The 24,847-nt window shown below is 41.1% G+C and overlaps 1 protein-coding gene across 1 annotated transcript in view; it reads left to right on the forward strand.

Moving 5' to 3' along the window:
* Positions 1-18,951, forward strand: part of DKK2 (dickkopf Wnt signaling pathway inhibitor 2) — a 156,556-nt gene extending 137,605 nt beyond the window's left edge. The window contains exons 3-4 of the mRNA XM_075608480.1: positions 13,664-13,810; positions 16,881-18,951. Of these exons, the coding sequence (XP_075464595.1) occupies positions 13,664-13,810; positions 16,881-17,131 (398 nt within the window). The 3' untranslated portion in view covers positions 17,132-18,951. The remainder of the gene's footprint in view (positions 1-13,663; positions 13,811-16,880) is intronic.
* The last annotated feature ends 5,896 nt before the right edge of the window (positions 18,952-24,847 follow it).

Genomic DNA, 24,847 nt, shown 5'->3' on the forward strand with positions numbered 1-24,847 from the left:
GGGAGGGGAAGAGGGGGGGGAAAGGGGCTGCCTGGGGGAGACTTTAGAGCCACGGGTATATATTGGGTTTAAGCAGAGCTCCCAGAGCGTGTTTAGATTGAGCAGAGGGTCTATTGGTGCACAGGCACTCTGGATACTTTAGATCATGAGAAATCAACATTGCAAATACATACATGGATCAGGTGAACCTTTTCTTTGGTTTGGCATGTTGGATGGGGGGGGAGCGAGTGTGAAGGAGGGGGATGGGGGGAGAGGGGGGGCAGAGGGGGGGGAAGGGGGAGATAGGGGGGAGGGAGGAGGGGGAGAGGGGGGTGAGAGGAGGAGAGGGAGGGATGGGGTGGGTGGGAAGGGGGGAGGAGGGAGGGTGGGGGGGGGATTAGCAGGGGAAGACTATAAGTCAAAGGTATATACAGGGTTTAAACAGAGCTCCTAAAGCATATTTCAATTGATGAGTAGGTCTATTGACGCATAGGGATTATGATTACTTTAGGTCATGAGAAATCAACATTGCATGTACATACATGAGCCAGATAAACCGTTTTCTTGATTCAGTGTGAGGAGGGGGGGGGAGATACGGGGGGAGGTGGGGCTCAGTAGCGAGGGGACTTATAGCGGGAGGTGGATGTGTTAGTACCTGGGAGCATACATTGGGGGATATGGGGGGGCTGGGAGGGGGCCAAAAGGTTGGTTTCTGTTTGGGGTGAGTGGAAGGGTACCAGCGTAGTTAGCAAGGTCAAGTCCAGCACAATTTGAGCATGTTCATCGCCGTTTTGGCAGGGGGGGGGTATCGGGGGGTATAGTGGGGGGGGGAAGGAGGGGCGGGTGGGTGCGTGTGGGGATCGAGACGCATACATACGACCTGTTCTCCTCAGTTCAGGAAGGAGGGGAGAGCGGGGTAGATGTCCCTGGTAGGAGTGGCGCTTCGGGCCTGGTCTGGGTTCGGACGGAGCAACGGGAATCCTTGGCTAGACCCGGCTCCACCTTTCTGAGGTAAAAGACTGGGACTGGGCATCCAGGGTCTTGAAGCGGAATCCTCGCCAGGGAAGAGACCGGAGACGATCGGTTGGAGGCCTCTGTCAGGGTGCTTGCCAGCGGAGGACGGGGGGGCCCTCTTCACGTTGCCGGATCCAGGTGTATGAGTAGTGGGGCTTCTTGGGAGGGGGAGGGGGGGGAGAGGGGGAAGGGATGTTGGTGGGGTGGGGGAGCGGGTGGAAGGGAGAGGGGGGTCAAGGGCATGAGGTAGCTTGCCGTGGTGCTTCTGGGCGTTCTTGGAGAGCCTGGGGATGTGGAGCTTCCATGGTGGCCATCTTTGGTGAACCTCAGGGCTTGGTCGAAGCCTTCCTTGCTGGAAGTTGCGGGGGTGGCTGGATGCCTTCAGTTGCTGTTCCTGGGGAGTCGGCGATGCAGATAGGGTGAGGAGGGCTAGTGGGAGTCCGTGTGGATAGGAGACCTTGGGGTGCGTGGCTGGTCTTCATCCAGCTGGAGATGAAGGATCCTCAGAGGGGGTGATCAGCTCAGTCAGCGTAGTTTCTGGCTGGCCAGCTTCTCAGATGCTCTGGGAGTGTCTGAAGGCTCCGACCCTGCCGCGGGACGGGGGGGGGGGGGGGCGGTTGTCGCTTTGTGGTGGGGGGATCCCCAGAGCTTTGAGAAAGTCCCTTGCGTCCTCCGGGGCAGAGATTGTGTAGTGACGCCCGTTGTTTAAAGGGGAAGCCCCAGCGATATTTGACTCCCTGGTCGTGGAGGTAGGTGGTAAAAGGCTCATGTCCCGTTTCTTTAGCACTGTGGTCCTGGAGAGGTCGTTGAATAGCTGAATGTCCGTATTGTCAATTTGTATGTTGCGTAGGCCCCTGGCGGCATCCATTATGCGTTCCTTGGTGGAGTACGCGTGGAGTCTTGCCACTACGTCTCTGTGACGGTTGGGGTCTGTCGGCTTTGGGCCCAGGGCTCGGTGGGCTCTGTCCATGAGGAGCTCATGTTCGGAAAGGCCTGGCACCAGTTGTAGGAAAACTTTGCGGAGGAAGGCTTGAAGGTCCTCGTGGGAGACCGTCTCTGGAATGCTTCTGAGGCGGATGTTCTGCCTCCTCTCTCGGTTCTCGAGGTCTTCAAGCGCGTTCTGGAGGTCCCGGATTGCGTCGCAGCAACTGGCTACTTCTTCGCGGGTTTCAGTCTGGGAGTTGATGGCCCCTTCGATTTTGGCCTCCAGCTCGTCTGTTCTGCCGGAGAGGGCTCCCAGGTCAGCTCTGATGTTCTGCAGGGCCTTCTCTGTGTCCTCTTGCACCTGTCTCCTCATTTTGAGGATCAGGGAGTCGAAAAAATTCTTTATTAAAGAACAGGAGAGTCTGAATCAAACTGCTCCTGGTGCTCCGGCTCCTCGGCGCCATCTTGAGAATCTGGGTTCAGTTCTGCCTGGCGCGGTGCGGGGGTAAAGAACATTGTGACGGCGTTCTGGTTCTTTTTTGTTTTTGCCACCATCTCGCCCATGCTGAGAACAGTTATAGGGGCTGAATTCAGGAGGTTTGGTGTGCGGGGTTGCTTATTCTACTCTATTTCTTCTGAGGGTGTCGGGAGCTCTCCTCCTAGTCAGCCATCCGTGGTGACGTCACCGGAAGTCTCCGTATTTATTATCTTTTAAACTACTGTATGTTTGTATTTATAATCAAATGTTTTTCATTTTATGATTTACATACAGACTTCTACAGACACAGTTTACCCCTGACAAAAAGTTTTTGGGGGTGCTTAAAGATAATTATATGACCCAAATTATTGAGGAATCAACCAGGAGAGGGGCAGTTCTGGATTTGGTCATATCAAACAATGTAGAAGTAATAACAAATATTCAAGTCCTGGAACATTTGGGTAACAGTGATCATAACATGGTCTCATTTGAAATAAATGATCAAAAAACAGATTACTTGGGTTCAACAAAGACTTTAAACTTTAGAAAGGCAGATTTTAATAAACTGAGGTCTAATCTAGTAGTAATACAATGGGATGATGTTTTTGCAGGGAAAAATGTAGAAGTTAAATGGGCAGTCTTTAAAACATTGTTAGAAAAGCACACTTATCAGTGTATACCCTTGGGTAATAAGTATAAAAGAAATAAGTCAAAACCAATGTGGCTAAATAAACAGGTAGGGGAGGAAATGGACAAGAAGAGGTAGGCGTTTAGATTCTTTAAGTCAGAAGGGACAGAGACATCGTATCAGAATTATAAGGAATGTAACAAAAATTGCAAAAGGGCAATTAAATTAGCAAAAATGGATAATGAAAAAAGGATTGCAATAGAAAGTAAGGTCAACAAAAGAGAAAAAACACAAAAGCGCACCAAGATGAGAGATGTAATATATATTACCACAAATTAAAAATAGTAATAACTTACATGTATAAAATCTTTAATAATCCCCGATTCTAACGTTGACTACAGTAGTAGGGCATCACATAGGATATGCAAGGGCAATCTCAGTCCTGGGAGATCAGTCCCGCGCGCTGGGGCTGTCTCCGTTGTGCCTCCTATCATCCACGTGTGTCAGCGTGGTGGGAAGTATAGCGCGCATGCGCAGGAACCGGAGCCCTCTGTTGGTGTCCTTAGGATGCCTGTCCGTTTTTAATCACGTAGGAACGATCGGAAACGGACACAAACGATACACTTGAATGTGTACTGGTAGTTGTTGATAGAACCGCCAGCCACAATAGTCGCGACGCGTTTCGTCTACCAAAGTAAACTTCTTCAGGCGGTATCTGGGGCACCTGTTTAGGGGTCCTTTATAGGTCTAATGCTGTACGTCATTGGTTGAAACTCAATGACTGCACGGCCAATCAGGCTTGTTTGTTAGTAGGGGCGGGCTAAATTAAAAATACTCCCCTCTTGTATATGTCCTCAATGCTAAGATACACTAGAGAGACATAATATACTTATAGATAATCAATATATATATGGAGAGGTAAACAAATAAGCCTTAAAGGGTAGCAAAAAACAGGTGTCCCATATAGTCAAGTGTAATAAAACATACATAATATAATAACAGCATAAATAACAAAGTGCATACACATTCTATAAATAAACCATATTAATAACATATAAAACATATTAATAACATATAAAACATATAAAACATGAGGAGTGGAAGGGGGGAAAGGGGGGTTGGAGGGGGGGGGAGGAAAGGGAAGCGGGAGGGGGGGGGGGTTCATCACAGAAAGTAAGGTCAACCCTAAAAAGTTCTTTAAGTACCTTAATAACAAAAAAATGAGAAAAGAAAATATAGGACCCTTTCAGTGTGAGATGGGTAGGCAGATTATTGGAGATAAGGAAAAAGCAGAGGTATTAAACAAATTCTTTGCCTCTGTGTTTACCAGGGAAGAATCAAGTTCAATAGTAGCACCACAAGAGGAAGCCACAACCTCCATATTAATGACCAATTGGTTAACTGAGGAAAAAGTTCATAAGCGACTTGAAAAAATTAAAGTAAATAAGGCACCTGGCCCTAATGGCATACATCCAAGAGTTCTCAAGGAGTTAAGCTCAGTAATAGCAAAACCATTATATTTAATATTCAAGGACTCCATTTCCACAGGCTCAGTACCACAATATTGGCGTAAAGCAGATGTGGTGCCTATACAGTATTTAAAAAGGGAGCTAGATCACACCCGGGGAATTACATGCCTGTAAGCCTGACTTCAATAGTAGGGAAACTACTTGAAGGTTTAATACGGGATAATATTCAGGAATACCTAATGGAAAACAAAATTATTAGTAATAGTCAGCATGGATTTATGAAGGATAAATCTTGCCAAACTAACCTTATTTGTTTCTTTGAGGAGGTAAGTAGGAAATTAGACCAGGGTAATGCAGTTGATGTGGTCTACTTAGATTTTGCAAAGGCTTTTGATACGGTTTTACACAAGAGGTTGGTGTACAAAATAAAGAAAATTGGACTCAGTAATAATATATGCACCTGGATTGAAAACTGGTTAAAGGACAGACAACAGAGGGTTGTCATAAATGGAACTTTTTCAGGTTGGGCTAAAGTCGTGAGTGGAGTACCTCAAGGATCGGTCCTGGGACCCCTGCTTTTTAACTTGTTTATTAATGACCTTGAGGTTGGGATCGAGAGCAAAGTCTCCATCTTTGCTGATGATACTAAATTGTGTAAGGTAATAGAATCAGAGCATGATGTAATTTCTCTTCAGAAGGACTTGGAGAGACTGGAAACGTGCGCAGGTAAATGGCAAATGAGGTTTAATACAGATAAATGTAAGGTTATGCATTTGGGATGCAAGAATAAAAACGCGACTTACAAATTAAATGGAGATATTTTGGGGGAATCCTTGATGGAGAAGGATTTAGGAGTGCTTGTAGACAGCAGGCTTAGCAATAGTGCCCCATGTCATGCAGTAGCTGCAAAGGCAAACAAGATCTTATCTTGCATCAAACGGGCAATGGATGGAAGGGAAGTAAACATAATTATGCCCCTATACAAGCATTAGTAAGACCACACCTTGAATATGGAGTACAATTTTGGGCACCAATCCTAAGAAAAGACATTATGGAACTAGAGAGAGTGCAGAGAAGAGCCACCAAATTAATAAAGGGGATGGACATTCTAACTTATGAGGAGAGGCTAGCTAAATTAGATTTATTTACATTAGAAAAGAGGCGTCTAAGAGGGGATATGATAACTATATACAAATATATTCTGGGACAATACAAGGAGCTTTCAAAAGAACTATTCATCCCACGGGCAGTACAACGGACTCAGGGCCATCCCTTAAGGTTGAAGGAAAGGAAATTTCACCAGCAACAAAGGAAAGGGTTCTTTACAGTAAGGGCAGTTAAAATGTGGAATTCATTACCCATGGAGACTGTGATGGCAGATACAATAGATTTGTTCAAAAAAAGGTTGGACATCTTTTTAGATGGGAAAGGTATACAGGGATATACCAAATAAGTATACATTGGAAGGATGTTGATCCAGGGATTAATCCGATTGCCAATTCTTGGAGTCAGGAAGGAATTAATTTTTCCCCTTAATGGGGTTTTTTGTTTGCCTTCCTCTGAATCAATAAGTAAGTATAGATATAGAATAAAGTATCTGTTGTTTAAATTTAGCATACAGTAGGTTTAACTTGATGGACGTACGTCTTTTTTCAACCTCATCTACTATGTAACTATGTAACTATGTAACTATGTAACTATGTAAAAGCAATGTTAAGTTCAATACCTTCCAAGGCCAAGAAAATGAATGTAAATGATATGCTGATATTTTCTTTATATTATAAAAGTGATGCTTTGAAAAAATGGACTTTTATGTCAACGTTGGCTTCTCCGGTTTTTAGTCTGTCCCACTGTGCTATTAGTTGTTACTATTGGTTATTGGACTTGGACACGTACTTCAATCTAATTTATCAAGACTTGAATACTGGATCCCCCCTCCAGAAATGTCTTTAAACACTGACAAAACTTTAACGATGGTATTTGGGACCAAGGCTACATTTCTAAAGCTACAGATCAGGACTAACTCTAACACCATTCTAGCCCCTGTCACTAGTTTGAAGTATCTTGTAATTTGACTTGACTCTTACTTAACATGCGGGTTGCACATTGATACCCTGACATCCAAAACCTTTGCCAAACTAGGTATACAGTACCTTATAGGAACCAATCCTCCCTAAACCCGCTGGTCAGAAAGCGCATCACACAGGAGTTGCTAATGCCAATTATAGACTATGGGGACATAGTATATGGTACAGCACCCCAAATACACCTTACTATAATTCAATATGCCGCTTTGTACTACAATGTAATTACAGCACACATCGCTGCAAAATGCCCCAAGGACTAGATTGGCTATCACTTGAGTCCAGGCGTAAAGTACATTTTTTCCTGTCTTGCCTTCAAATATTTTGTGGGCGCGCTACCCACTTATCTGAACCAGCTCCTCATCCCTACCACATGCAACACTTATCATATGAGATCTGACTCCAAAAGAATGTTCACTGTTCCGAGATTCAAAAAGAATCTGATCGCTCCTTCTTCTGTTACAGTGCACCTCACGTCTGGAATAACATACCAGAGACTCTAAAAAACGCCTCCACTATAAGTAATTTCAAGACTTCAGCTGTTTCTCAATTTTAATCTTTTCTGTAACTGTTACATAGCCCATAATCATATTATCTCTAACTGTCCATGAAATGTCTGTAAATATAATTTACCTCTGTTCATTTAATGTCATTGCAAGGGTGTTTTGCGTGCCAATAAAACATTCAATTGGCAAGATTGTTCACACTTGAAAATGTAAGGCCTGCATGTAAAAGGTGCATCATTAATAAAGCAAAACCACCCGTAGTAGAAAAATAGTAGGGTCTCCCTGAGGGAGAGAAATGGGGCTCAATAAGGTATGGGATGCACTCAATTTAAAGAACAAAAATAGAACTGGATGAGGTTCCAATATGTTCCTTCCAATGAAGAATAAATGCAATATAACCGGAATCACCCTTAGCAAGTCCATATTCAAATGTGTCTTTTGGAGGGTAAGGTTTTCCAATTCAAAAGAATGTCAATAAGGCACATGTAATATATGCCCCAATATCCCAAGGCAACCTCCTATTGTCAAGACATATCACATCAGAAGAAATGAGGAGTACTCACATATGAATTAATAAATGTCCTCTCCTTTGATAATTGAACTTGCAGTTTAGGAATCTTCACTTGCTGGGTTTTTCTTAGTGTGCAATGCGCTGGGTTAGTAGATCAGAGAGAGAAAAATGGCAAAAAGCCAAAATCGCTGCACCACTTCCAATGAATAAGCGAAGAGGGTGAAAAATAAAACAAATTTATTTAAAGCAAAAATGGAAGACAACTACACTGACATGTTTCACTCCGTGGAGCTTTATCAAAGAGCATCCGGTACACGGCCGAACAAATAGGCCTCAAGCCTCTCTTTCTTGTTTGCCGGGGTTGCGGTCTGCACTTGGCGGGAGTAAGGGGGTGGTGGAGTCTCGTTACCGCTCCGCTGCTTTTTGATGACATCGGGCTCCTCTAGGATCGTCTCGTGCTCCGTCTCCGTTTCCACCGCACTGGGAGTCACCATTGCGGTGGGACTCTTACGGGCCTCCGGCCGCACCAGTGCTCGCCGTCGGATGGTTTCCGAACTTGTCTGCTCTCTCTTGATGCCTTTGGGGTGGTTTGCCGGTAGGCGCTTCGCCACCGATGTCACGCCAACCTCTTCCTCCGAGGAAATCACGATTGGTTCCTCTGCTAGGGAGTCACCTGGTTCTTCGGCGATAAAACCAGTGGGTATAGGTACAAAGTAGTCTCGCTCTGGTACCGCCACTGCGGTCGCGCTGTTCTCTGTTGCCAGCTCGCTCAGTTCAATAGCGGGCTGAGCCTTGGTTCCTCCCGCTTGTGTGTAACGGGGGACCAGGGCAGTCTTCTCTTTGCCTTCCGCCAACTCCGTCAATGTTCCCGGAGAGGCACCCCGCGGGGTTCCGAACAAAGGCCATGGCTCGTTCGGCCAAAGGTAAAACGTGCCACATTCAGGGCATCGGGCTTTGGTGCTTGGTACCGCGCCCGTTATTCCGCAGTGAACGCACAAACACCGGAGGTATTCGTGCTCAGCTACCTCCACTACCAGTAGGCCTCCTGGTAATTGGTAAATGGAAGTATTCATCTCGGACATGGTTCGCTCAGGGTTGGAACAGCTCAGTGTTTCAGCTCCTTGCTCCTCAAATGCCAGACAAAAGTGAAGCTCTTCGCTCTGGCTTCCGGTCCCTCAATTCGCTGGGGAGGACTCTCCTGATTGGTTCTCTTTGAGCCCCCTCCCTCTGGTGGAATCCAGAGGCGGGATCTTTTCTTCTTCAGCGTGACGTGGCCTGGCTTTCTGACCAGTCACAGCACAGGTGGGTGGGCTTTCGGCTTTCGCGCCGCTCTGCTCCCTGTGCAAAGAATCTGGGTTTGGCGCCAGATTATTACACATTTCCAGCCACATTCTCCTTATAGTCTCTGTGCACGATGCACGTGCTTGCTCCAGGCTTGGCGGAACCGCCATTTTAGATCACTTTTTTTGCTCCGCGGAGCACATGTAGGGACAGACGCCATCTTGGATGAGTCCTCCAAATGTCCATGTGCCTATCCTCAATGTCTAACGGGTATCTCGTACCTAACCACTGACTGACTTCCAACTGTGTGCTCTGCATTCTGTTTCTCACTAAATTGAGGTGGCTTGTACCCCAGGCTCAGCGGAACTCCTCTCCTCCATGCACTGTACTCGATGTCTACCATGCAAGTGCTCTGTGGTGCGTGTGTGGGGGTGATAGCTAGGGTACCTCTCTTCTAGGTATGGGCGTCTCCTACTTTTGGCCACTCATAGCGCGGGCCCTGGGCCATGGTCCCTGGACTGGTTAACAGGCTGACCCCCCCCAGTTGCCTCACGCTACCTGCCTCAAGGGACTCGGTCAGCTCTAACTATTCACCCTTCCTATGCCACCTCCTATGGGCGCACAAGGCGTACTGTGCGAGAGTCTTCGCTCCCCTGACTACCCTTGGCATATGCAATTGCGCCCATCCTTCTCCAACACTTGCACGGAGAGTGCATCTCACTCTGCCCGTTCCGCCTTGCTATAAGCCGGTCCTGTTCTGGCATATCTCTCAGCAGCACCTCCAAATGTAAGCCTGCTTCCCCCCCCCCAGACTCTACGGTGGTGTCTAGGGTGCATGAGGGCAGATTACATGCGTCGTGGTGGTGCATAACTGTGAGGAACAGGAGGGTGTGAGCTTCCCGCGATGTTATTGGGGAGACAGGACCAGGCTTCTGGGGTGGTAGCCGCCTTGATCTCTTAGTGGTGCAGCGCCTCCATCTTCTATACTCCCAGGAATATGGGACAGGACCTGTATAGAAGAACCCTCTCTGTCCCAGGGTAACAGCCTCTAACTCACACACAGTCTTTGGTACAAAGGATAGTCTCTTTATTGGCAAATCAGCGACTCCCAAATATAGTGGCGTCCAGCAGCCGCAACAACAACAGCAAAGCCTTGCTAATTACTCCACTCTCCTCTCTTTCCCTCCAAGTCTCTCCTCCGACAGGATGGTCTGGGCTGGGGCTTCAATACCCCGCGGCCCACCTCCGAGGTTATCCTCGCGGTGGGGATTGGATTCTCCCCATCACCTCAGGCAGGGGGGTGAGGGGCATTGGTCCACCAGGTCTATAATACTATCAGCCCTACTCAAAGTGGCTGAGTCTCTCCACTCCTCTCTCTGCTCCTGCACGGCATGCAGGGGAGACCGCCTGTCTCCTTCAACTCCTCGGACCGATCCACAGGACTATCTCCTCGGACAGACCCACAGCAGACTTGTCACTTACAGGAGTTGGCTGCTAAATATAGAGCTAGCCCCACCTCTCGTGATGTCAGCAGAACCTCCCCTGTTGCTCACGCCTGCAGCAGAGTCCAGGCCTGCATCTACCACTCAGGGCAGGGCGCTGAAGGGGGTAAACCCAGGAGGATTACTGGTGTCTGATCTTAACAGGACTTACCACAGTAGAAGGGAGATAGGTATAGCCTGTGCTGTTTACAGGGGGCTACATAAGCAAATGTAAAAAAGCACAGAGTATCCCCTGACGCATTTCCCGCCTCTGAGGGCGCTTTCTCAAAGCAAGTAAAAATACCACTTATGAGCACAATCGTGTCTCACACAGGTCCACAAGCCTGCTTTTCCCCATAATCTTTCAGCATGCAATTCTTTCACTCCAAGTGTAGCCCCTCTTTCCCCGTGACTAAGGGAATACGTGTTCTAGGAATTACCTTCGTGGCTCACATGAGGCCTAAGCCTCTGCCTTTGGGAGCCTGGGGTTGTCTTGTTTCTTGGGTGACAGCGCCTCCACCTGGGAGGGATCCTAGCGCAGCAGGATAACCCCTCACAGGAACCAATATAACCAGTAAATACACACGCCATGTTTATAACAAAGGTATTTACTAACCACATGCAACACAGCACAACAATAATAATAACAGTACACTCAATATACTATCGGGTGTATATATATCCCCAATGTACTCAGGATGCAGGGGTACCAATATCACTGATGTCCTTCCCTAGTGTCAATCCACCCAAGTGTAGGGAGTAGTGCTTCCCCTGTGGACCGTTGGTGCATGTTTACCTCCCTGGGCACTCCTGTACCAAGGTACCGCTCACTTTAACAGAAGGATCCATCTGATCCACCGGCGTGAAGCCTCTAAGAATCCTTCCGATCTGCGTGCATCCAATCCACTGTGAGGGGTGATCTCCCATTGGAGGGACTCACCTTTTAGAGTCTCTGATATATATGTGCCTGGGATATTTGCCGCAGGCCACGTGCACCATGTGGCGTCCTGTCACGGATGCAGCACTCTTATCACTGTGTATAATGAGGGAAGCGTCCCCATCTGGGACCTACCCTATAGCAGCCACAAACTTGCTAGGGGCCTATCTGGGCCTATGGGGGATTCTGGCCTAGTCCGGGAGCCATTGCACCGGACACTACCTTTCCCTTCAGCTCCCTGTCTCCGACTGATGTGGTCCCTCTCCGCGCACTGAAATGTATCTCCCTTCGCTCCCGGGAAACTACAGCCCTATTGGCTGTGTTCCCTCACCTGATGTGTGGGAACTCGTAATCCAATGTGGAGCCCTGTCCAAGATGTCCACCACAACTCTTTAACTCATTGCGCATGTGCAAACTGTAATGGCCGCCTCACTGACTGCACATGTGCACGGCACTTAAGATGGCGGCCCCCGCTTTCCGCGGCACCGCAGGGCTCCGGCGACCTGATCGCCAATTAGCCCCCACCGCAGTGCTCCCTGCAGCTGAGCGCTTCTGCAGCCATCCCACACCCCCAGGACATAGAGGTAAGGGGGATCTGGCTACACAAGGATTCTGGGTAATGACATGCAAATAAGCACTCACAGTGTGTCACTTTTTGCTTCTTATCCATTTTAACATTGATACATATAAGCTTATCCATTCTGTATTACAACCTGGATTTAAGAAGTGCATGGCTAATAACTTCTTATTATAAAAATAGAGTATCCTCCATAACCACATTTTCCTCAGGAAACCTCAGGATTCCATGGAACCCAGGTTGACAACCACTGTTATACTTGGTGCCTGATCCAACTCTATCACGTTAACAATCATCTTGAACTCTGAAGGCGATAGAAGAAATTAACAATTAAAAAAATGCTCACAGCTAAAAATTACTCACCAGAAGGTACACAACATATTTATTAAAACACATAAAATCCTCACCAAATCAGAACATTTATTTAATTCCATCAAGGCTTTTTAAAAGATTTGTTTTAATGGTTGATGGACACGCCTAATTACATTCATATTTCTGTCAATAAGAAAATAGAGCTATAGATAGATTATATAGAAATGTAATTTCCTGTCGTAACCCCTTGATAATGTAACAATGCACTAGTTGTGTTTTTTCTTTGTAGCATTGATTTTGAACCTTTTAGTCGGGAAACAACAGCCACACCAGATGGTAGAAATGACCAAGGAATTAACAAATATGTGAATGAATGTATATGACATATTGTACAGTACACATAGAGTATTAATTGGTTATCCCTAAAACATAGCCTGGCTTGGGATCCCCGAGGAGATGATTAAAATAAAACCACCACCTCATTGCAATACAATGTCTGTTTTAGTTTCAACATGAACATGAGGTTGTACTGTACATAAGAAGAATGTATGATTTGATGGGATCTATGAATCTTGTGATCTTATTTAGATGACCTCTCTGCTCAAGTCAATGGCAGTTTTCAGCAAATTGCAGCACAATTAGCAGCTTTTGACAGTATTGATTCAGGTTCTGAATTATGTTCAGCGTTTGAAAATTGAGCGTATGTTTAAATACCGTCTAAGAATAATAAACATGCATCACTGAATTTCCTGAGTTTTCAACATTGGCTATTGTTTAATTGGATAGCTCTTTGGGGCTGATTTTATGAAAATTGGAAAATCCATAAAATATACATTTACTGAAATTCTTTTTATTTACAGTTTTAATACAGATTTTAACTTCTTACTGATCAAAAGCTGTTTTTCGGCTTAATGAATGCAGCATCAATCCCCAATAAATGTGTGTGTGTCCCTTGCTTCCAGTGATATAATGGGTCCTTTTTAGCTATGTGCAAAACTATCCAAAATGCAACTCAATTTTTTTGTGTTTTTTAATTTCTCAAATTCGATTTTTTTTTTTTGCAAAACGTTTTGCCGAGCATTACGCGGATCATAACCTGGCCAAAATAGTAAGCTTTCAGCAAAATATCACCAGACAGTGAACAAAACATGGTGTGTGTGTGTGGCCTATTTACAGTATTAAGCAAATCTTGCAATTTCAAACAATTTAGCAAATTAGCCTACAGTATGAAGCAAAATTGCAATGCAGATTCTTGGCGAATTGCTCTGAAACTGACACGGTTGCAATTTTTTTTTCGCGGCTGAAAAGGCAAATTCTGCTTGGTTTGTGACTTTGGAGTGAAAGTTTTGCACATCACTAGTCCGTATACATTAATTTTCTCTTAATTCTCTTAATGCTAAAGATTACATACTGTAGTAACTGATATGAGAGATTTACAACATTGTAAGGACAAACTGTAATGTGTCCCTTGTTTTCTGACAGGTATTTGCATTCCTGTTGCTGAAACCATCTTGACTGCTCATATACCAGCACTAGAAGGACGCCCCAAAAAGAATGGCCAACTGTCTAACAAGGACCTGGGTTGGCAGAATCTCGGAAGGCATCATTCTAAGATGTCACACATAAAAGGTGGAACTTCTTCTCTACATTCAAAATAGCCTTTGTGTTTCTATCAAAGAAATTCATATATAACCAAAAGGGAAGGCTTTAGGGGGCCATTTAAAAACTATCTGTCAGCTGGGACAGCAAGGGGTCAGGAAAACAACACCAGGTTTATCAAAGGTAATAATTCCACTATTATTTATTTCTTTGATAAATCTGAAGCTATCGTTGCTCCAGTTTTGCAATAGAAGTTTTTGAAAAGTGTTCAGCAATGTTGTAATCCTCTTGTTTAAAGCACATTCCAGTTAAACAAATAGTGACAATCTATTTAGAAAAAAAAAATAGCCAGACATACAGTATGTTCTGCATGAAACGTGCATACTGTAAGTACGTTGAGCATATTGCCTGCTGCCTCAAATTTTGTGATAAGCTACAACAAATAATACAGTTGAAAACACAATTAAAACACAACGAACAGTGTATATTACAGTAACTAATATTAACTATTTCAAAAGCCATACCTCTATAAGTGCGAAAATCCCAAGAGGATTTTGTTAAGACGACAAGAGACATGCCTTATATAGAAATATAGTTTGCACAATTTATTACTTCCAGAAACAGAATGCAATTTGCCTAACAAATATTCTACCACACGGAGTAGAAGTGCAATAGGAAGTGTTTGAATTGTGAGCTTTTAAGACTCTTTATAGTTATATTTGTCATGAATTCTAACCCGCAAGCAAAATGTTCTGGGATTAGTGTACCTTTACATGTTTTTTTTTCTGAGCAAAAACTAATCTTATCACCTTAGAAAGTAACATTTCACCGTGCTTAAAATTACAGCTTCATCTACACGTGTTGAAAGCCTGAGTAGATACCACAGTAGCTGGAGATCGGAAATGATACAACCTTTAATTCAACATTAGTCAAAAGATATACAGTATCCACTGAAAACTTTATGAAATAACGTCCAACCTTTCTGGCTGTATATCCTTGTGGCCATCTACTGTACAACTAAATTGTTTTCATACAGTAGGTCATTTTAGGTCTATTCAATATGCATTGAAGCTGCCTCCCTGTGATGGAGAAGAGATCAGCTCCGTTCAAAATATTGTTTTTTAGATATATGCCCCAGGTGGCAAGTAGCAGGGACAGGTTTATGGTTCAGGTTCTCCTATTTCAAAGCCAATGCTGTTACACCCAGATCATACCTTCTCCTGGCAGATCTTATCCTACAGTATTTTATCTGAGGCAGATGAAAAGCATCTGAATGAATGGGATGAGAATTGGTAAATCCATGGTTCAGAAAGATTTAGAAGTGCTAGTCGAGAGCAGTTTAACAATGATGTTCAAATTCAGGCAGTAGCTGCAAAGGGTAATAGATTATCATCATAAAATGAAATAAATGTGCTTCTTATTTTTGCTTCTGTATAAATCTTTAGTAAAGGAAAAACGGTCCGTGAGGTCCAGGAACGGAGCACAGCAGTGGTGAAAGATGGGGGCTACAAACCAGCAGGAACGATTAAAAAAGAAGAACTTTATTGCATGATAAGTGGGTGTACAGAACTACTCTGACGCATTTTGGGAACAAATCCCTTTGTCAAAGTAGCTTCAATTATAGCTCTATTCCCCACTTTAAGTGATCATCACATTTAATTTTTTTACAAGGGTCCACTTGCTGCTGAGCCCTGATCACTGGAACTGGTTCCCTTCAACTTTGCTAAATCTTTAGTAAGACCACACCTTCAATATGCAGCACAGTTTTGGGCACCTCACCATAATAAAGACATTATGAAACTGGATAAAGTGCAAAGTAGAGGTACCAAATTAATAAAGGGGAAGAAAGATATCACAATTCCAAGAACAGAATTTGCCAATTTCTCTCTCGTCTTTCCATGAAATATTTGTGAAAGTTACCATTTTGCCAATTTACCTGGAGTTAGGGTCATGTCACCTGCAAATTGACATACAATGTTTGTTGAATTTTGTTTTGCAAAGTTTGCGAACATCATGAAAACTTTGTATACCTCTATTTGCTACCATTGGAAAAGAGGCATTAAAGAGGGATAATGATTGCTATTTATTTATATATCATACTGCAGGTTAATACAATAAACTTTTCATCCAAAGAACATTATAAATGACATGGGATCCTCTATTTGAGATATAAAATTAAAAAAAGCGATTTCCACAGCAGCAAAGGGAATAATTATTTAAAGTAAGTGCAGCGAACATGTGGAATTTACTACCCATGGAAATTATGATGGTAGATCCATTGGATCCTTTTTCTTTGATAAACCAGGAGCAGTCTTTTTTTTCTCCATCTCTGGTATTGTATGTCTTTATTTATATAGCGCCAAAAAGTGTACTCCGCTCTTCACAAAGAATAATGTGCAGAAAAATCAGACAATGGGAAAGGAAATCCCTGCCCCGAAGAGCTTACAATTTAAGGTTCGAGGGGAACTTACAGAGACAACAGATGAGGGAATAAGTGCTGTAGATGGCAGTGCTTGGGTGTGAGTGGTGGGAGTGACTGTGGGTGTGGGACAATAGCCATGAGTGCAGGCTAGTGGGATGCTTGATTTGTGGGGCGAGTTTTAAGGTTAGTCAGTGTTAAATGAAAAGGTTGACACCATTTGCACGGGAGGAGATGGCAGTGAGGCATGAATGAGAGCAAGTGTGTATTCCCCAGTTTTGTACCTGGGAGACTGATAAATATCCCCCATAATAGCAAATGTTAACTGGAATTTTTTGTTTGCTTCCCTCTGGATCGATGCAAGTATAGAAATGAGCATCTTACCCAATTAAAATTCAACAAGGATTAACCTTGTTGGATAGTTGAATTTTTTCAATGTATTCCATGATGCTACTATGTTACCTTGTATAATAATAGAATGAATCGATTAATCAAATGTTACCGTTAATCTCAGTAATTAGACTTCAGGCTGTTTATGCTGTATGTGTTGAAACCATTCCTCTAAAATGGGACTTTTAACAAGTTTTAAAATATATAATTTTATCCAGATGGCAGTAAAATTACTTTACAGGTTTCACTAAAACAGATTGGCTGATAACCGTGAATTATATTTTTTTGTAGGACATGAAGGAGATCCTTGCCTTAGGTCATCAGACTGCATTGAGGGATTTTGCTGTGCACGTCATTTCTGGACCAAAATTTGTAAACCTGTTTTGCACCAAGGGGAGGTGTGCACTAAACTAAGAAAGAAAGGCTCTCACGGATTGGAGATTTTCCAGCGATGTGACTGTGCGAAAGGGCTGTCTTGCAAAGTATGGAAAGATGCCACATACTCTTCAAAATCAAGACTTCACATCTGCCAGAAAATATGAGCGTTTGTTGAGAAGCTCTTGTGAACAGACTGTGAGGTAGCGGAATGGTATAAGAAGGGCAAATACAAAATGGACATTGGAACTGCAAACAAACACTGAACTGAAAGTGAATATACATTGAACTGGAGTTATCGAACCGTATTTGTGTAAATAAACAGTTTGTGACGGTGACATTTTATAAAAATGACATTTACTATTTTAGCAGTGCATGCCCACTGATTTTACAAAATGTATAAACACTAATAATGTAAAAATAATCTCTCTATGTTTGTGTACTTTGTCTAAAATGCTTTGATCTCACCAAATGCAGTCTCATGGGTTTCCTATGTGTTGGCATGGGGTTCTTGACATAAAAAATACAGCAGATCTAGTCAAGGGAATACAGCTATAATATTTTATTATGATGATCAATCAAACCGGGACACCATAATATCCTGTACTTTGTCAAGAAAGTCTTTATAGAACACAGAATTTTGGCTCAGGCTATTGCTGGCAACTTCCATGTTCAGCTGAGAGAGCAATTATGACTAACTGACTATACAGTACATGTTAAATATTGCTCAAAGCATGCAGACCAGATCGTTGTTATTAAATTATATCAATTAGGAGAAATACATGTCTATATAACACAGAGTACACTGTAGCATGTAGAAATGGTTACGGCAAATTTATTTCTAGTGTAATTTCCCAAAATTACAGTGATTCTCTGTGGCTTGAAGTATTAACATTTTTATATTAAAAACAAACATGATATCACAAAGTCTGCAAAACAATGTGTTATAAAACATGCACAAGGATTATATACATTTTAGTGTGAAGTTCATATGAAAGAATAAATAAAAGAAAAGAATATACTGGTTCAGTTAACACTGGTTATTCCAAAACTTCAATACTCTCCGTTTTGGCTTTTTCTACTGTATTGCATCTTCTTGAATAAGAAATACTTATTTTGAAACGATTACCTGGTTCATGAAAACTAAGTCCATCTTTAATTGTAACCTTAGAAAAGAAGCGTTGAAGAGGGAACATGATTGCTGTTTACAAATATATCATACTTTAGGTTAATGCAAGGAACGTTTAAGGAACATTTTTATCCTAAGAACGGTAAAAAAGACATGAGGTCACCCTTTAAAATAAAAAATAAAAAAATAGATTTTAGCAGCAGCAGCAGCAGCAGCAGAAAAGGAAAGGTTTTTTTTATTTCAGTAAAAGCAACGGACATGTGGAAATTACTATCCATGGAATTTGTGATGGCAGATACAGTAAATATCTTTTAGAGAAGGTTAGTTATCCCATTTGATCCTTTTTTGTTCTGGAGCAGTTTTTTTTTTTTGCTCAAACTCTTCTCCATTTTTGTAGCTGGGAGACTTCGATATATAACAATAACACTCATAATTGACAAATGTTTACTGGGATTTTTTTTGTCTGCCTTCCTATCAATCAATATTAGTAAAAAAATTACAGTGATTCAATTTGGAGTATTAACAGTTATATATAAAAAAAACTAATTATATAAAGTCTTCAAAACAATGTTGCATAATTCATGAACAAGGATGATATCACCTTAGTGGGACGTTCATATGAAATAAAAATAAAAAATAAAAGAATATACTGGATCAATTAACACTGGTTATTCCAAAGCTTCAAAACTCTCTGTTTTGGCTTCTACTGCACCGCGTCTTCTTGGACTAATTAATACTTATTCTTTTAATCCTGTACAGTAATCATAATGCTAAGCATAGCAACCCAATTTCTACTGCAAGCAGCTGTTACCTGTTCAGTTTCAATGTGATCCTGGCTTTCCAAAATAAAACTATTCATATTTGTGAAAGAATAAAATGTATTTCTGTATTTTGTGTCCTAAAAGTGTGGGCTTAGTTAAAGCCTAATGCCGAGTAGTCCCAGCACCATTTCACCCCCAGTTTGAATGCCCTTATTGCATTGAAAAGCTGATTTTCTCTACAACAACACAATGTTTAAATGAACTTCTATGTAGTAGGTTTTTATTTCATATGCTTGATCACTTCTACAACATTATTGTAGTGTATTTCTATGTAAGAAAGGTGTGTATACACTACTATAATAATTCTGCATAATCATTTATTCATATGGGAGAAACATATTAAGCAGTCTTCATTTCAATACAATATAACCGTTATGGTTTTAACATATATAACTTATATTGTTCTTTATTGATATTGTTCATGAATGTACTATATTTCCAATGCTCTTATACAGGGAGACAAACTGTTAACAAGAAATGGTTAACATACAATACTGTACTGTAGGTTCTTTTTTTTATTATCAATTCACTCTGTTAAGTACTTGAACAAATTTCTAGAGCCACCAAATTCTATAGTCAAATACAGCAATTGTTCCAGATGTAAGGAAAATACAAAAATTAACTGAATGAATACTAATGATTCTGGAAAGCAGAAATTCATAAAGAATAGGAAGAAATGTTTACTTTATGTTTATAAAAAAAATATTTATTATATTAATTAAGACAAAAAAGTCATCAGCCGCTTACAATTTTTCGATGTATTTTGAGATCTATTTATCGGACAGGCTGACCAATAACCATTTATGATCATAAATGTATTGTAGACCCTATGAGAAGTGAAAGACCATTTTATACAGCCTGCATGTGTGTAGTTGAGTTTTAAGCTCTAGTTTAGATTTTCTATTAAATATTTAGAAAAGTAATAATTAGCTGTTACAGAATATTTAATAGGGGCTGTTGACTGCTATAATGTACAGTATTTAAACATGGCCAACCAGTGATCATAATCAATATCCAACAGCACAAGTCAAGTACTGTAACACTAAAAGAAGGAAAAAATACTATGGGACATGATCTATTTATTTAATCTCTAGCTAGTTATTTAGTTTCAAATGTAGAGAGAGAATAAGGAGCTGTTCGTGCGGTTACGCAGAATCAGCGCTATCGCACTTTATGGAATAAGGTCCTTCATAATTTGATTTGGTGAACAAGATATCTATGATATGAGAATTACTAAAGGACCTAGGAAAATTCCTGACAAAGCTCAGGAGAAATGCATTGGGTTATCTACTGTGCAGTACAGAGAACCCAGCCAGACAGACGCCAACTACAGCGAGACAAGAGTGTACCATCCCATGACTTGGAAGGACTCCAAATCGGACGCCACAGTGGTGAGATCGGACTTCCAACGTTGCTGAATCTGGTATACTCAAATCGCGCTTTTAGCTTTGATATATTTCTCCATCGAGGTGATCTTTTGGATGACGGAGAGGATGTACAGGAGTCAGTTCATCTGACCCATTTCTATATATCCAATCAAAACCATTTATTGCGAGTTCCAAACCTTTGAAGTGGTGGTTGTTCATTTTTTCATGGATCACACTATTTTTTTTCCCTTTTGCTGTATAGGTTTTTTCTTTTGTATAGTACACATGTATAGTAAGAAACATTGTTCATTATCTGGTCTTTTACAAGTACATTGGTATGGCATACTGTTTCTCCCCCTCCCCCCCTTAAATAAAAATAATAATAAGCAACTACTTTTTTGTTACAGCTAAATATGTGCTAACTTGTCCACATTTTCCGCGGCTTTGTTTCACTCAAATTTTCTATAAGGTTTGAAAACTAGTCCAAAAGTTACAATGAAATTCAAAATTTCCTATGAAATTTTTGCATTTTGCTAGAGAAGAATATGGTATAACCGCATATATGGTCTTCTTTCTCTCTCTTTCCAAGACAAACCCATACATTAGACTGTGAAGATGTTTACTTGGGGGAACTCCTTGCAACTTTTGTCTAAAGTTCGATTTTTCAAAGTTGGGCACAAATGGCAAATTGTGACATGTTTATATGTAAGTATATCTTTAGTGCCCACAGTTTACTCAGCGCTTTATAAAAGTGACAATTCAATATAGGGAATTATAATACAATAAGTGCAACACACTAAATAAAACAATAGGAAAGGAAATCCCTGCCCCAGAGAGCTTACAATCCAAGTTCGCCATGTTTGAATACATAGGTGAAAAGTTAGTACAATGTTTGCCCAGTTTTAAAACGTTGGTTGACTTTGATAAATAACATAATTACGCCTTGAATGTGTTATGTATGCCATTCCAACCGTCCTTCAAAGGAGAAACAAAATCTAGTTGAAAGCAATTAGATTGTTTCTTTAATAAATCTAGTGCAGTTCATGACCCCAATGTTATTCTAGTTTTTCAGCTGGGAGACTTTGATCCATGACCCCACAAATCTTACAAATCATAAATATTTATTTGGGGTTTAATAATCAGCGTCTCCCAGCTGCAAATCGGATACAAAATTACTGCACTTGATTTGTAATGGGAATGTGTTTCCCTGAAGGTGTTTAACGGGTTAGCATGAGCATTTCTTAGTAAATATGTCCTTGTATATTTTGCATTGCTTAGTAAATATATCCTTGTATATTTTGCATTGCTTAGTAAATATATCCTTGTATATTTTGCATTGCTTAGTAAATATGTCCTTGTATATTTTGCATTGCTTAGTAAATATGTCCTTGTATATTTTGCATTGCTTAGTAAATATGTCCTTGTATATTTTGGTGGATTTTGAAGAGTTTTCTTTAGAGTTTTCTTTTAACCATAGAAATTGTGTTTTGAATTTTTTCAGAAGCTGATGTTCATCTACAAGGTAAATTTGTTAAAACAACATTGTTAAATTGAGAAACTTTCTTATTAACACAAACAATAATTATTCAGTTGCGTTTTATGACATCCTGGATACATTGTCGTGCTTTCTACTCTTAAATTCTTCTTATACAATTTATTGTACAATTTGTTTCAAGGATGCAACAGCTAGCTCGGGGTTTGGCCCAGAAACATATCTCAAAGTAAAAATTGTGGATAAATTGTGAAGTTTCTCTATTAATACAAGAATACATAATAATGTCAACAGTTCCCAAACTATTCCTCACATGAAAGAGAATATTTCCTTAGATGATGAAAGAGGATTGTGGTACGGATAGGTGCGCAATGTACCCAGTCGACATAAAACGCTGATTGATATACATTTCAATTCGTATGAAGAGACTAATTGCAACTGGAGGGAACATATATCCTTACGCCCTTTTTTCCCGTTTTGGGCCCCTTTTGATAAAGCAAAGACTGCCAGTTGGACCCAAGATGAGGTAGTTTTGTGCTGGGAACTTTATTTCTCTGGGAATCAAGCCAAGACCACCAGATTCTCTTCACTTAGAACTTTTTAACATCACCTCATCAGTGATTTTTAGTCCCTCCGGTTCTGCTGGCTTCAAACCAGGGCGCTTCAGGTCAAAGGTTACAGTACTTACAATTCATTTGATATCACACTATGTTTTTCACTTGCTTGATGATAACTTATTTTGACTAGGCTACTAGGACAAGATATATTTTGAAAGTTATTGTAACACTTTTCTTTTACCGTCTTTGCCATTATGTTAATATTACCTTTTAAAATAATGTATTTTTTTAGCACTTTGTGACAGTATGGAAAATGCCACCATAATCAGTGTAATATCAGAATGTTTTGACATCTTCGATTTTAGACTTTAGAAAATTGACTGAAAAAGTTTTACACAACAATACACTTCGATTCAGAGGGGGTGATGCACTAAGCAGTGATATCTGCTTTTAAGTACGATAAATGTCTTTTAAGACTGATACTGCCAGCTGCGCGATTCACTAAGCAGTGATAACAGTGCTTTATCGGCCGTAAAAGGCATTTTTTTTAGCCAAAAAAAAATACGTTGGATCAGGCAAAAAAAGGGGAAACGTGCTGTTTTTTGCCAGTCAGCGCAATTCACTAAGCAGTGATAAGTGAATCATACATGAAAAGCACGCCAGATTTTTGCACCAGCTAACGGCTGGTGCAAAAGAAATGGAGCCATGAATAAAATCAATTTTTATGTTTTTTTCACCACACAATTAATACAACAAGCCGGCGGGTGTCCCCGGGTGTTGGCGTAAATAACTGTGTGGCCACTGAGGTCCTCGGGTGTTGGCACGAATAACTGTGTGTCCCCTGGTTTTCATGGAGCTGATTCACATTAATTGAATCGAAGGAGAACCAGTTATTGAATCTAAATGAATAACAATTGAATGACATCCATCCTCATAACTTGACAGTGTAACCGCAAACGTTAGGAGGGGCTTCATTTAAAGGGCAATACTCCCGTGATCAGAAAACAACGACCCTGACACTAATCAAATCTTCTGCCACACCTCTCTAGAAAAACCAAGTACTTCTTGTGATTTAACACCTTTATGACTCAACATGTTACATACAAATGTCATGATTGTGTGATTTTTAACAACAATTCTTCATATTGGATAGCATCATCGCTTTAACTATGGCTTAATGAATACTGTTTGTTTTCGGCTTACATCATTTTATATTATGTGTGTAATACATCTCATTCAAACTATAATGACTGCTTAGATTAATATAATCCAAATGTTCTACATACTATACAACACATGTGCTATCGTTTACACCAATGTGGCTTATTAGGCGGCCTATTTAAAGGATACAAGCAAACACTTACCTTCAAGGGTGAAATAGATGTCATTTTGAATTGTGGTTTGATGGAGTACTTTTTGAGGAGGATGAGGGAGATTTTATTACAATTAAGGATGAGGAGAGAGAGGAGAGAGAGAGATGTAGTTACAATTCCCTGTAAGGCGTGAATTGGCGCCCAGATATTTCCGAGCAAGATGCTCCCTAGAGGGGTTAAGTGAGGCCGAAATCATCAGGCGCTATCAATTGAGCTCAGCGGCTATCTTTTAACTCTATGAGGAGTAAAGAGAAGATTTAGGGCCATCAACAGACAGGAGCCATGCAGTGCCTGGCCATGTTAAATTGCTGAGCTCATTATATTTTCTTGCTTCTGCATCTTTTCAGAACACTGTGGGCATAGTAGGCGGGGTTTCGCAGACAACATTCTCGCGGATCCTTAGCCAGTTTCTATGTGCACTGACTAGACGAGCTAGGAATTATATACATTTTCCTAGTGAGCAGACAGAGTGGCAGGCACTGAAGACTGCATTTGATAATGTAGCAGGGCTGCCCAATGTGATGGGTGCTATAGATTGCACACATGTTGTGCTGACCCCGCTACGTGAAGGGGAGAGGTGTTTCCGTAATAGGAAACATTACCACACACTTAATGTGCAGGTCGTATGTGGCTATCAGGTCAGTCAATGTTATACAAACTGCACTTATATCTAAATTTCATATAGAGCTTAATGTTTCATTATGTTTTGTAATGTATAACATTACATACTGTATACATAATGTATAACATAATATAATGTAACGACAAATTATTTGTTACATTTGCAATTTGTTATGTTACATTTAAAATATATAATCCATGTTATGCAGCTTTAAATATACTTCAATTATTAATCACACAACAATAGGGAATTAGTGGCTAATACACACAGTCATTGCTTCCATATTGCAGGATTAATACTATAGCCATCAGAGGTGTCATTTTATGTATTTAATGTTCAACTGATGTCTTGATTACAATATGTCTAATCTAATTATTCAAGAATATTGTATTGTAATGGCATATGTATGGTATATTCTTCACTCGGTTTCATGTACTAGGATATGGCAATAGGAAATGTTTGGAATATATGTTACATATTAGCTTAACATTCATGTGTTTTAACTCTCTTATAAGTGACTCA

The sequence above is a fragment of the Ascaphus truei genome, chromosome 1, assembly GCF_040206685.1.
Source record: "Ascaphus truei isolate aAscTru1 chromosome 1, aAscTru1.hap1, whole genome shotgun sequence".
In the NCBI taxonomy this organism is placed as follows: Eukaryota; Metazoa; Chordata; class Amphibia; order Anura; family Ascaphidae; genus Ascaphus; species Ascaphus truei.